The 14,985-nt window shown below is 31.3% G+C and overlaps 2 protein-coding genes across 5 annotated transcripts in view; both read left to right on the top strand.

Moving 5' to 3' along the window:
* LOC126890563 (cilia- and flagella-associated protein 251-like) overlaps window positions 1-14,985 on the top strand; it is a 438,236-nt gene that overhangs the window by 12,130 nt on the left and 411,121 nt on the right. The gene's annotated exons all lie outside the window — the stretch shown is intronic.
* The window catches only part of LOC114328249 (protein ROP), a 37,519-nt gene that overhangs the window by 15,467 nt on the left and 7,067 nt on the right, over window positions 1-14,985 (top strand). Inside the window, exons 4-6 of one of the 2 annotated variants that reach the window (XM_028277042.2) lie at window positions 6,590-6,693; window positions 10,687-10,835; window positions 13,771-13,986. In XM_028277042.2, coding sequence (XP_028132843.1) covers window positions 6,590-6,693; window positions 10,687-10,835; window positions 13,771-13,986 — 469 coding nt within the window. Of the gene's footprint in view, window positions 1-6,302; window positions 6,407-6,589; window positions 6,694-10,686; window positions 10,836-13,770; window positions 13,987-14,985 lie in introns of both variants that reach the window. The other variant, XM_028277045.2, reaches the window with a different exon arrangement.

Here is a 14,985-nt window from a genome sequence, read left to right as displayed (position 1 = left end):
GCGTATTACTCTGAAAATTGTATTATATTTTTACAAAATTTTGAATAATTATTGTTCATAGAACAATATTAACAGTTGTTTTCAATAGAGAATTCAATTCTCTACAAATAGTTTCTGATGACTTTTGATGTAAAATAATTAGGGAAGCAGGAATTTAACAGCTTAGAATTTTACATTGAGTTTCCTATGGCCCGCTTTCCAATTCACCACCCGGTATACAGGGTGAGGTTTTAGTGCAACATTGTCGATAATTCCATTATGGAACAGAATATCCACAAAAAGTTACTTAGAAAAATAGTAGGCAATGATATTCTTCCAGCTTGGAGGCTTCAGGAATATTTGTCAATGATTTGTGTTAAACTTAATTTTAAATCTAGAATAAGTTGTTTACCTTATTATGTAAAATGATTATGAGTGTTTATTTCATAGTGATTTCAAAATAAAAATGGTCATACTTCATTAAATACCCTGCATAGTAGTGATACCTCAAGCCTCCTATATCCCTGACTAATAGGTCTGGATCCCGCGTATGAAAAAAAATTGATTAATAGCAAGCTGAAAATTTTTTAATAGCTTAAGGGTGTCTATTCGGACAAACTTTGATGTATGGGAACACTGGAACAGGGGAAGTTTTAATTGTGAAACAGGTTAAAAATTTGGAACGTCAGACTACTAAGACGTCCCATGTATTTTGTCGGACAGAACTTCTAATTAATTTGTTACCCTTTCAATAAACTGTCCTGCAAAAATCAGACTGCTATGTATTACCAACTGGGCATTTTAATGAGTGGAACACGTAAAACATGTCAAATGACAGGAATTATGACAGGTGACAAATAGCAGTCTGATTTTTGCATGAGTTTAATGAAAAGGTAACAAATCAATTGGAAGTTCTGTCCGACAAAATACATGTGGCGTTTTCGTGGTCTGACGTTCCAAATTTTTAACCTGTTCCACAATTAAAGCTTCCCCTGTTCCAGTGTTCCCATACATCAAAGTTTGTCCAAGTAGACACCCTTAAGCTATTAACAAATTTTCAGCTTGCTATTAATCATTTTTTTCATACGCGGGATCCAGACCTATAACTTTTTTGGATATTCTGTACTATAATGGAATTATTGACAAATGTCACACTAAAAACTTACCCTCTATATGCATGTATTTATTAAAAAATCTATTGGATAGTGCCGAAGAAAAAAATATTGTATAAAAATATAAGAGATTGTTAATGAACTATAACAATTTATAAAATAAGTACAGGAAACTGTATTTTTTTCACAATTCAATTAACATTTTCTACTGCCAAGAGGGTTGCTGTTAGTATAGAAGATTCTGTTTTATGAGGTACCTATTTTATTTAAATAAAATACAAACCATAACAATCTGGTATTGGGAATTTTGTGTTATATTTGGAGATTTTGTATATTATTTTGATGTAATACCTAATAATAAAATATGGTTTTTTGATGTTGGAAATCCCATTGATAATAAAAATGTATAATACTAATTTTTAACCATCTAAAAAGTGATTTTTATTGAATTGAAAATTGGCGTTGATAGAAATTATATTTTACATTTACATATTTTAGTTCTGTTTAATTTCTGCTTTATAAAATAAAACATTGAAGAACACTGTTTTTGTATTTATTGCCGGAAAATTCATTGGCAGATTAACATAACAGAAGATAGGCCAGTAAAAAAATTCACTGAAAATTCTTCTTCAGGTTTTAGAAGGTTATAAAAGGTATATGAGGATAGCTGAAATCTTTGAAGACGTGCTGCTGATCTTGCTTAGTTTTTTTAACAATCATAAAAAGTGAAAACAATAATTTTTATCTATAAAACGTTTCTTATACATTTTAGAGAAAAAAGTTCTTTACTTAATTTTGAGAGTTTCCAAATTAAAATACATAAACAATTGACCAAGATAATAGAAATATAATTTTAAGAAAACAATTATAGTATCTTGGTTCCTATTGGTCACAGAAGGTTTTTTTTTAAATTATGTTTTTTCACCATCTTTTCAGTGAGCCTACTTACAAGCGCGTATCATAAAAAATATGTTATTATAAATGTTTGTAAGCTAAAAAGCCAGCCCTTTTTCAAACAGTTTTTTTATTTAATAAAAATATTGATAAAAGGTTGAAACTTTTTTAATGTGTTAAATTTGAAGCCTCAAATAATCAATTGTGATCTGCTAAATATCTCTAGAGTCACTGCTTGGGCAAGTACAGTATTTGTTTAAATAATCGATATTTGAGATAAACAAATTGAATAATGTACAAATTATTTGATCCATCTAGCTGAGATTTAGCCCACTTATTAATTACATAATTTCAAGTAGTTATGTTACATGTCATTATTCAAAAAACAAAGTTATTAACATTTAGAAATTACTGCAAAAAAAGAGATTTTTACAATTATCTGGGTCAATTGTTTATGTATATTAATTTAGAAACTCACATGTTAAAGAACTTTTTAAGATATACGGTATGCGGCAAAATAAACAGTACTGAAATTCGCATGCTTCCAATTTGTATGTGTCATGCGCCAAAACGTACTGAGTGGTTTCAGAATGTCGTTATAACGTATGTGAAGGTCGTGATAATGTTAGGTGCTTCAGAATGGTTCTCAGTTTGGCAGAAAAAAATTTTAATGCGGAGTAGTATTTTCGGTCATACGGAAAAGGTCACGAAAACGGTATAAACTTAAAATCAACAATAGTTTCAGCAGGACGGGACAACCTGTCGCACTGCCAGGGAGTCTCTTCGAATACTACGCTTTCATTTTGGTATTTGCCACTCACCAGAACTAACGCCACCAGATACGTACATATGGGCAATGCTGAAGGAGTCAGACAAATTCACCATCCGCCATTTCGGAATTCCGGACTAGAATTAAAGATGTTTTCGTGCCAGAGGCAGTAGCGAATCTAGAAATTTGCCTTGGAAGGGGAAATTTGCGTTTGGGGGAACTTCCAATGAAAAACCAACCAAAAGACATAAAAAAGATTACATAAAAGACCTAAATAATAACTTATAGGCATTAAGTTCTCTTAATATTCCTAACTAGCTTGTTTATTGGGTTGAATTTGTCTTCCTGTGGTTTCGGTTTCATATTAGCTAATATATTTTTATGTTTGAACAATTTTGTTCTTTAATTTTGGGCCTCGTTAGGGGGGGGGGGAAATTTCCTCATTTTTGCTCCCCGTAGATCCGCTAATGGCTAGAGGACATCTTTAAAATCTGTTTTATCGGGAATGTGCGTGGTCGTGAATAATGTTTGCAATGCTATATCACGTGTACTAGATATATAAATAAACATAAACATTTCAATATTCGTTTCAGTGCTGTTTATTTTGCCGCATACTGTACAACTTTTATTTGAACCATTTTTCTCTAAAATTCATAAGAATCGTTTTATAGTCAAAAAATAATTTTTTCACTTTTATGATTGTTAAAAACAAAGCAAAATCAGCTGTACATTTTCACGGATTTGTCATAAGCTACCCCTCATATATGTTTTTTTTATCTGAAATCGATAATTTTTTCACACAGACAAAGACATAAATCTGGAATAACCATACAACATAATACCTTTTCTCGATTTGTATATTGTACAAAAACTCATGAAACGAGAAGTTGACAGCAAAAACATTAGAAATAGATAATACAGGCTGTAGTGCAGTGGCGGATCTAGCTATTTGTCTTGGGGGATGGGGACTTCCCATGAAACACCAACCAAAAGACATAAAGAAGATAAACCCAAACTACATAAAAGACGTAAATAATAACCTATATGCATTAAGTTCCCCTAATTTTCCTAACTAGCGGGTTTATTGGGTTGAATTTGTCTGTCTGTGGTTTATGTTTCATGTCAGCTAATACAGGGTGCGCCAAACCTCTGGTTTTCTTTGATTACGGGTAAACTATGGGATATACAAAAAATGTTTTTAACAAAACTAATGTATATCAAAACCGTCTATATAATTTAAAATTATTTTCGATTATACAGGTGAGTCAGAACGACGGTATGAACCAAAGTTGTATTTTTTTAAATGGAACACCCTATATATTAAATCATTTTTGAATATAGTTTTTAAAAGTATGAAAAATTTGTATAAGGTCTTATAGGCCTAAAGTTAATAATTTTCGAAATATTTACATTTTTATTGAGAAAAATGGTAATATTTATAGGGCTGTGGATTATGTTTCCAAGGTAATAAAAATTTAAGTGGTTGGTCAAAGTTTTTATAATATAGTGTCATTTTTAAATAATTTAATATCTTTTATTTATAGCCATAAAATATACAGTGTGATCACTATTTGCAAATTCAAAATTTTCTCATTTTTTTTTAAATTGAGCACCCTGTATATTGGTATTGCATTTTGTAGTAAATATTACAACCTTTCTTTTGGTATAAGGTTGTATGTACATAGCGTGTTTGGTTTTGTAAATATTTAAAAAAAACTATAGATTTTACGTTTCGCGGATATTTTATATCCGCGATAATTTTAGTTAAATTTTTTTGCAAAAAAAATTTATATTCTTATTTTAGAAACATACTATAAAATATCAAAGATGAAAATAAAAACGTAATTAAAGATTAAAATAAAACGTATGCAAGTGCAACTTAATTGAATTTAATAACTTTAAAATTATGTTACAAACAATTTTTTACCATACTAATAAGTAATTATAATGGATAAATTAATTATTAAATTAAACAACCAATTTTAAAATCTACCCTAGAAATTTTTCTACCCTAGTAACTTTATTGTGCCCAATTTTGTTAGTTAAATTGTATTTACAAGTAAGATCAGTTAATACCTTTTTAATTTACCAAGATCTTGAGAACGTATAATGTATGCTTTGAAACAAATGAACGTTATAGAAGTATATTATGAAGTAAATAGTATCTATGTAGTCGTGTCACAAAAGCTGGTAATAATTTCTAATGGTTTCGCACAAAACAAATGTCATATCCATCAATTGTTCGGTTGAAAAATTAAAATTTAAAATATAAAAAATTGTTACAAAGATTTCAACTACAAAAGTATTGCCAGCTTTTGTGACACCAGTTAATAATATTTATATTAATAAATAATTTGGCTAATACATTTAACATTCATTTGTTTCAAAGCATACTTTATAATTATGTTCTCAAGATGTAAGTAAATTTAACAGGTAAATTAAAAGTTTAACTGATCTTACTCGTAAATACAATATAACTAACAATTAATTTGGTACAGGAAAGTTGCTGTGGTAGAAAAATTACTAGGTAAGTAACTAGGTAGTATAACTAATTTATGCATTCATTAGTAGGGTAAAATATTTTTTGTAAAATAATTTTAAGTTATTACATTCAATTGAATTGTACTAATATACGATTTATTTTAATCTTTTATTACGTTTTTATTTTCATATTTGATATTTTGATGTATGTTTCTAAAACCATATTATAATTATTTTTTTTTTGCAAAAAAATTTTTTAATAAAAAATCCGCAAAAACCTAAAATCTATAGTTTTTTTTTAAATATCTACAAAACAAAACATGCTAGGTACATACAACCTTATACCAAAAGAAAGGTTGTAATATTTACTACAAAAGGCAATACTAATATACAGGGTGTCCCATTAAAAAAAATGAGAAAATTTTGTATTTGCAAATAGTGATCACACTGTATATTTTATGGCTATATGTCAAATATGTTAATTTATTTAAAAATAACAGTATACTAAAAACACTTTGACATGTCATTTAAATTTTTATTACCTTCAAAGCCTAATTCACAGCCCTTGGAATATTACCATTTTTCTTAAAAAAGGTGTAAATATTTCGAAAATTGTTAACTTTAGGCCTATAATACCTTATATAAATTCTTAATATTTTTAAAAAATATATTCAAAAATGATTTAATATATAGGGTGTTCCATTTAAAAAAACACAACTTTGGTTCGTACCGTCGAGTTGACTCACCCTGTATAATCGAAAATAATTTTAAATTATAGACGGTTTCGATATACATTAATTTTGTTAAAAACATTTTTTTGTATATCCCATAATTTAGCCGTAATCAAAGAAAACCAGAGGTTTGGCGCACCCTGTATATTCTAATGTTTTAACAATTCTTTAATTTTGAACCTTGTTGGGGGAATTTCTCCATTGCCCCTCGATCCGCACTGCTGTAGTGGCATTTGTTAACAAATTCTTTTAAAACTTACAAAAACAGTGTTTACGGTGTTTTGTTTGATACATTTTTTATTTATTTATTATTATTTATTCTTTTGTTTTCTTCAGCGTGTCCAGACCAATTATTTAGTACCTTGTGCCACCACCCTGTAGCAAAGTTTATTAAAACCCTAAAAGAAATCAACATAGCATTCATTCCGACTGAGTCACAGGTATTGACAATTGCTTAAAATCACCTAAAGGTATGCTTCTTGGTTTTCACGTTCAAATACTAACCTACTAACTCAGTCTTTGTCTGCTCTTGTATATTCGCCTTTTCCTGCTAACATTATGAAAAATGTAATATCTGTGCGATTTTGTTTAAATGTGGTCTGAATTGTTGTTTTGTCTAACAGTATGCCCGGAGGAACTGTTCAATGAGCTGTGCAAGTCTTGTGCGGCCAGAAAAATTAAGACTCTTAAGGAAATCAACATTGCGTTCTTGCCGTATGAGTCTCAGGTGTGTTTCTTCGTAAAAACGTCTACAAAATGATGCGAAATCCCTTCTCCTCCTTTTTCTAATACTCGAGCTCCTTAATTATAGAAAACATTACTTTAACATGAAGAAGTACTCAACTCTCTAAGATGAACCACAATTATTTTATGAAAAAACTTAAAGGTTAAAATATTGGACGCGTTTCGGCTTAACACGAGCCATCATCAGTAATTACAGGAAACAAAACGACCAACAGGAAGGAGAAAGAATCGATTAGGTTCAATTATATTAAAATAAATTAGAAATGTTATAATGATTTACATTTTGTGCTTCTGGAAAAGTGGTTGGTAGAGAAAGACTTTATAAACGTGTTCTCCTAGTAATCTTCGTTATCCTCCAGAAGAACACGTTTTTAAAGTCTTTCTCTACCAACCACTTTTCCAGAAGCACAAAATGTAAATAATTGCAACACGTCTAATTAATTTTAACCTGATTGAGCCTAATCGATTCTATCTTCTTCCTGTTGGTTAGTTTTGTTTCCTGTAATTGCTGATGATGGCTCGTGTTAAGCCGAAACTCGTCCAATATTTTAACCTTTAGGTTTTTTAATAAAATTATTGTGGTTCATCTTAGAGTTAAGGGGCTATCCTAGTGTAAAAGTATGAAATTCATATACTTTTTTGGGAATGTCTAAAATAAAAAGTACTGTACCAATTGTTTTGAAAATTTGCACGAGCATTTATTATAAAAAGAAGTGCATACAGAAGAATTTTCATAAAAAATATTGAAAATTAAATGATTTATGCGCCATCTACTGGCAACGTGAAAATAAAAACAGCTCCACTGCTAAAGTGATTGGGACTAATAGAGATCCTGAAATATAAAATTTCAAAGTGATTATTGAAGTATAAGTTATTTCCTATACCATCAACTAGAATTTTTGAAAAATATTAAATTTTGTAAAAATGACCAAGTATTGAATATTTTTTAATTAGCTAAAACATTTTCAGTTTCAAAAACTGCCAAATTGACATTTTTTATCCGATTAAAAAACCCCTGCCCTAGTTGATGGTATAGAATATAGAAAATAACTTATAATTCAATAATAACTTTGAAATTTTATATTTCAGGATCTCTATTAGTTCCAATCACTGCAGCAGTGGAGCCCAGGCGCGGATACAGAGGGGGGTCAAGGGGTCCATAGACCCCCCTATTGTATTTAGTTTATAAGTATTTTTTTATTATTTATTATTGTTTTGTGTCAACCAGAGCTCAATTCTTTTGATACCATAGGTATCTGAGATGACTGAATTTTATCCTTAGAGTAAGTGTGAGTCGTATGGCTAAATCTGGACAATAAAATATTTGCGGTACGTCTGACCCCCCTATTATGAATTTCTAGATCCGCGCCTGAGTGGAGCTATGTGTTTATTTTCACGATGCCAGTAGGTGGCGCATAAATCTTTTAATTTTCAATATTTTTTTTATGAAAATTGTTTTACGTGTACTTATCTTTATAATAAATGCTCATGAAAATTTTCAAAACAGTTGGTACAGTACTTTTATTTTATAAATTCCCAAAAAAATATATGAATTTCGTACTTTTACACTAGGATATTCCCTTAAGTACTTCATTACCTCTACACCACATATGAGAATAATAGATACTTCCTTTCATATTACTTTAACATGTTACTAAAAAACACTTTTATTTAAAGATTCTTTTGAAGTCACAGATGACTTGAAATCTATTATATATCATTTTTTTGTTAGAGATAATACTATAGTATAATAGTTAATAGATGTACCGCAGACGACTAACTAATTATAAAACACATTTTGAATTGAACAGATCATGATTTTGAAATAAATTTCAACATTTTGTAGACGTTTTTCCTGGTACTAATGCTTTTTGTTGTGTTTTTGTAGTCGGTAGCATTTTTTGTGTTTTTATTTACTAATAACGACGTATGGTTGGTACAGTATAAATACCGTTTCTCGTCATTATCTACGTCAGAGATCTAAGTTGACGTTGTTGCCAAATTTCAAACAATTCCTAAATTCCTTTTAAATCAAATAGTTCACATTATTATTCCAGAAGTGAGTTATACGTTATACAACAAAACAAATTAATATTCAATGTAAAAACATAAAAACGTTAGAAATAGAAAACAAGAATTAATAAATAATCTTACGTTAAAGTAAATAATAAAACAAATATTTATAGTAAATAATAAAAACAAATCTGAAATGTCAACACTGCAACTGTCAAATAAATGGCGGGGGGTCAAATTGTTTAAGGCCTAGGGACGGCAAATCTTCAAATCCGCCTCTGGCCAACATGTCACCATTCGTTGCAGTTAAAGTGTGATCCGAACAAGTGTGTATATAAAAATTCCACTTTTACAAATTAAATGAAACAAGTTATGGTGTATTTCTTTAAGTTTTAAAATGTGTCTAGTGCTGTAATTGTGTAATTCCAGTGTACTTGGCCAAACGATTCTAAAAAGGAACAGACCTACGATGTGTTGGTATCATGTGACATCACTTGCTATGACGCGGATGACGTGCAACGGTATTTATAATGTACGAACATTATATAGCATTAATTTAACAAAACTTACGTGCCATATGTCAACTAAGTTGTAGTTTTTATTTCTTATTAAGGTGCAGCCATTTTTATGTTCACTGGTTGAAGATAATTCACAAAAGAAACATTGCAATAGTAAATTATATCTATATGGTGTCTTAAAATTCCCGCTTTTGTGTAGTAAAACAATATTGCCATTGAAAAAAAGGATTACTTGACACTACATCATGATCAAGATTAAAAAAACAGGGTACTACAAAAATGAAAACATGTCAAATCAAAGCAATTCATTAGGAAGCATTTTATGTTGATTGGATGAAAATGCAACGAGAATAAAATTAGAATAAATCATATATAGGGTGTTCCACAATTCATGAAAAGATTGAATTTGTTGTTTTTTACATTGTCGTAAAATGTAGAGCAACGAAAAATGAAGACTGTGATAATTAATAGTTCATTATTAATAAAAACAAAGTGCTACAAAATAGTCAAAGAAGTACATGAGAATCCATTTTTTAAGGTGATTGGATAGAAATAACAAAAGGTGTGTCGTAAAATGTAGAGAAATGAACAATAAAGATAGTGTGACAAGTTACGTTTATATAAAAAACAAAGTGCTAAAAAAGAGAAAACCATGTTGTAAATAGTCAAAGAGGTTCATGGGAATCCATTTTTTATGAAACCAACGAAAAATAAAGATAACGTGACAGATGACAATTGACAATTTTTTTCTGTTCTCTCTGTGCCTTAAAAGTCAATTTCTGCTTCGTACTATCTCATTTTGTTGTTTAACCCTATTTAAAATCCATCGTAACATATTAAAAGTGGCTTAAAATCAGATCAGAATTTCAACCAGTGAATTAAAGCATTTATAGGAGCTTCATACTTTTTAGCATTGTTTTGGCCGTTCAAACCATAGATATAACAGAGAATAGATTAGGCCAGTTCGAAAAATAGCGTAACGCGGAACAGTTCGGGTTGGTGGTCTATCTATCTCTCTCTACCGGCGCTTAGCTTTCTCTCTCTAGCATATGATGGCCGCCGCCTGTGTGTCACTGTCGTTCCGTTATTCCCACCTCTTGGTAGATACGCTCACACTCGCACGACAGACAAAGATAACTAGACCACCGTACTTGATATCGGCGTTACACCCCGATGCATTGAGTGGCATATGACTGGCCTGATCTATTCTGTTATATCTATGGTTCAAACACCTCAATAGTTACGTTTAAAAGATTTAAAACCAAGCTAAAGATACATTGCTATTATAATTTAAAGAATATTACACGTAATATTGACAGTTTTAGTTGTCGTATAGAGCTCTATATGAATTAAAATCGTCCGTTTCTTTATTTGTTACAAGTCTCTTTAGCTTGTGTATTAGATAACAATTGTATAAATAATGTTAAAACATGCATAATTTCTAGGTGTTCTCATTGGATTCACCAGACACGTTCCAATGTAGCTACGATCCATCATTTTCCGCTGCTAGAAACGCCAACATGGAAAGAATGGCAGAACAAATTGCGACACTCTGTGCGACTCTAGGGGAATACCCACACGTCAGATATAGAACGTAAATATTTAACGTTTTGTGATTTTGTGACATCTAACAAACGTCATAAGACGAGAACGTTCCCTGTCGTTTGTCATATGTCAAATCGTCCCTGCCATTTCCAACTATCGAATGTGAAAAGTGGTACTTTTCAGGAGAGCAAAATAACTCTTTTTTAGAGACTCCTAAATCAGCGCATTGACAAATGGGAAAATTTTTTTATTTTTTGTATGTAATGTTTAATCCTTGTTAGATTGATAACAAATTTGAACTGCTTATCAGTTTTTTCTTTCCAAAAAATCACATTCGTTACTTTGCTTTTTGTATTAATCAAAGATTTGTTTCGGTCCGATGATTCAAAGTAGCGAATGTATAATAGCGAATAACTGTATAATAAAATAATGAAAATCCGTTAAAACGAAATCATAAACTGCCTCACAAGAATTTCTTGGAAGCGATACTGAAACAAAATTCGCACTAATTGTAAACACGTGCATTTTATTCTTCTCAGCAGTTTAGCATTTTCGACAGTTTACAGATTATAACTAAGAGTACTAAGGTAACTAAGTTACAGAACTTGTAAAGTCATTGCCAAAAAGATTGCGCATAAAAAATATAAAACTACAAATAAGTATCACCACTATATTGAATTTAAAAATTTGAGAGATGAATGCTCATCGATCACTAAGCATTCTTACAATGCTTACGTTTCAAAGATGGAAGTGAGAATGAATGAGAACGCTGGTGAATTTTGGAAGTTCATCAAAAATAAAACCAACGGACATGGTGCTCTCCCTGGCTCTATGTTTCTAGGTGAGGAAAGTGAGAATGACAAACAAAAAATATCAGAGTTGTTTGCGAAACATTTTGGTACTGTATACAGCACTTTTAATGGTAAATCTCTGGATAACCTGGAGAGTAATGAAATTTTCTCACAACAGCTGGAGGTGGAAATTAGTAACCTCGAAGTCACTTTTGACAATTTACTGAATGTGTTGTTGTCATTAAATGTCAATAAAGGGACTGGCCCTGATTTGATACCGAATTTGTTCCTAAGAGAAAGTGCAGTGTCCTTGTGTGAACCATTAGTATATGTTCTTAATAAATCTCTCCAGACGGGAATTTTCCCGAACAGATGGAAACATTCCTTTGTGTGTCCTATTTTCAAGGCCGGAGATCATAGTGATATCAAAAATTATCGGCCAGTTTGTATTCAGTCAGCCTTATCTAAAGTATTTGAAAAAATGGTTTTGCCAAGTTTGGATAATTGTTTTAGGAACATTATTACGGACAACCAACATGGATTTGTAGGCGGACGTTCTACTCTCACTAACCTCTTTTTGTATATCGATAGTATAGGTACAGCAATGGATGAGGGTTACGAGGTGCACTCTATATACAACGATTTCAGTAAGGCCTTTGACCTACTAGATCATAATGTCTTAATTACAAAGCTGAGAAACTTTGGTATCACTGGTTCTTTATTAGCTTGGTTTACTTCGTATTTGCAAGGAAGAACATTGCAAGTAAGATCAGCAGGATGTGTTTCTAATGGATTTGAAGCCGTGTCAGGGGTTCCGCAGGGTTCCCATTTGGGTCCTAAGCTTTTTCTGTTGTTGGTAAATGATATTGGTATTAACTTTAAATCTGAATATCTGATATTTGCAGACGACTTAAAGATATTTAAATGCATTAGGTCAGAATCTGATTGTGAGGGTTTGCAGAGAGACTTGGATTCTTTAGTACATTGGTGCCAGGAAAATAATCTTAGATTGAATGCTTCGAAATGCTCATATATTATTTTTTCACGTAATAAGACCACCAGTGATTTTAAATACAAGATAGGAGATGTGGATTTATCTAGGGTTCAGGTAATTTAAGGATTTAGGTGTGTTACTGGATAGTAAGCTGTTTCGTGGACCATTATGATGCCATTATTGCGCGTGTTAATCGGACATTAGGGTTAGTCATCAGAATGTCATATGATTTTAATAATTTGTGTGTAATTGTGAGATTGTTTTTGAGTTATGTTCGTTCATTACTAGAGTATTGTTCAGTGATTTGGAGTCGTAAGTTATGAGAATCACAAATATCGAATTGAGTCGATTCAAAATAAATTCGTTAGATATCTGCGGTATAGATTAGGTACTAGAGGAATGCAATTGAATTCTAGTCAGGTCATGCAGATGTTTCATTTGCACCGTCTAGAGGATCGCAGGCGATACTTTGACCTTAATTTCGTATTTAAGGTGTTAAATGGTATTATTGTTGCACCTAGCATTCTGGGTCGAATAGATTTTTATGTTCCAGCTAGGAATTTGAGAAGATGTCCCTTGCTATCCGCTAGATCGTGCAATACACGTCATGCAGAAAATATGCCTTTAAATAGAATTGTTTCTAGTGTAAATGAGTTTCCAAATATAGACTTTATGGGAGTCACACTAAATGCTTTTAAAAGGACTATTTCACGTGAATTATTTTAATTTGATTTTAATTTTTTGATGTCGTTAGTTTAATTGTAAGTAATGTAAGTTAACTTGTGTTCAATGTTTAATTTTGACTTTTAATTTTAATTGTAAAATGGAGTTTTCCGTCAATAAATATTAATTTAATAATTGAACTGTTGAATAAATTACAACACAAACTAACGAATGTGACACATTCGACATTTAGCGTTGTACAAATATAGCTTTAGTTATATTTATACAAAACAAAATATCGAATTTTCGTCAGTTTGCAGTCAACCAAATGAAAAAATGTTTATATTCGATGGTTTAAACAGCATATTTCCCGCGCTCCTAACCAAGCTACAATGACGAGAATTTGCCACAAGATGTATCACGTATAATGCGAGGGCAAGGTATCGAATCTGAAAAACTCGATTTTTCACATTTGATAGTTGGAAATGATAGGGACGAAATATCAGTTACGATTTTTCTAATAAATATTGGTTTAGTGATTGGGAAAGAAATGTTGAGCTGGCTCAACTAATTCAGCAGAAATTGGACGCCTATAAAGCCGACGAACCTACCATGGGAGAGGGGCCGGAAAAGGCGAGATCACAATTAATTATTCTCGACCGAGGTTTCGACTGTGTATCTCCCCTTCTTCACGAACTTACTTTCCAAGCAATGGCCTATGACTTACTACCCATAGAAAATGATGTATATAAGTAAGTATTTTAACTTTATTTTTGAAGATTGCTTCTTCTTAACTGGCTTTACAACTCGGGGGAGTCTTTTCCCCATTCACTATAGCTCTCCATCTTCTTGTATCGTGCGCTTTCATTTACTATTGTTGTACCCAAATGCTGGATAAATCGGCTTCAACATCATCTATCATTCTTTTTCTGGGACGGCCTACTGATCTACCCTCTGCGTCTGGCCTCTCAAAAGACACTGTCTTTAACACTCTGTCTTACCACATGACCTGCCCATCTTATAGTCCAAGAGGCAGCGCTGAAAAATTTCTCTGAATTTACTGAAGCTAGTTATTTCACAGTTGATTACTGTGATTGTGTAGAGAAACATACTGCGGTCGGTCAAGCGAAACGTAGAACAAGTGGTACTGACAGCTTGTCAAAGTTGCTTACCTGCGGAGGTAATTAAATCCATTTACTAAGGCTAAAAATCGGTACACACATTCTAAATTGAATATAAATAAAAGTTATTATAGTCGGTCAGCTGTATGACGGGACAGAGCCGGTCGGTCGGCCCCAATGAATGTACATAGAATAGAATAGAATAGAAATATGCTTTATTGTCACTGAAAATACAAATTTTTTGGACTAAGCTTAATTAAAGTCAGAAAAAATAAATAAATAATATCTAACAATAACAATAACAAATACAATTTTATGAAATTTGATAAATCGTCAATATAAAAAAAATATACATAAATACAAAATATAAGTTAATAAAGTAAAGAAAAAAAAAACAAAATCGATATATTGCAACAATTTATAGAAATTGCAAAGTGAATATACAACAAAGTAAACTATTTATAGACATAGGAACTAATAAGTTTAAGCTGCTGCATGTGACACCCAAATATAGATAAGTTTGGTTACTTGTACATTACTGTAATTTCTAAGTTAGTTATTAAGAAACTCTTCTACTGAATAATATGGTCTTTTAGATAGATGAGCTTTTGTCATTTTACGGAACTTGGG

The sequence above is a fragment of the Diabrotica virgifera genome, chromosome 8 (genome assembly GCF_917563875.1).
Source record: "Diabrotica virgifera virgifera chromosome 8, PGI_DIABVI_V3a".
NCBI lineage: Eukaryota > Metazoa > Arthropoda > Insecta > Coleoptera > Chrysomelidae > Diabrotica > Diabrotica virgifera.
The sequence above is the reverse complement of the archived record's forward strand: the minus strand, read 5'-3'. Positions and strand labels throughout refer to the sequence as shown.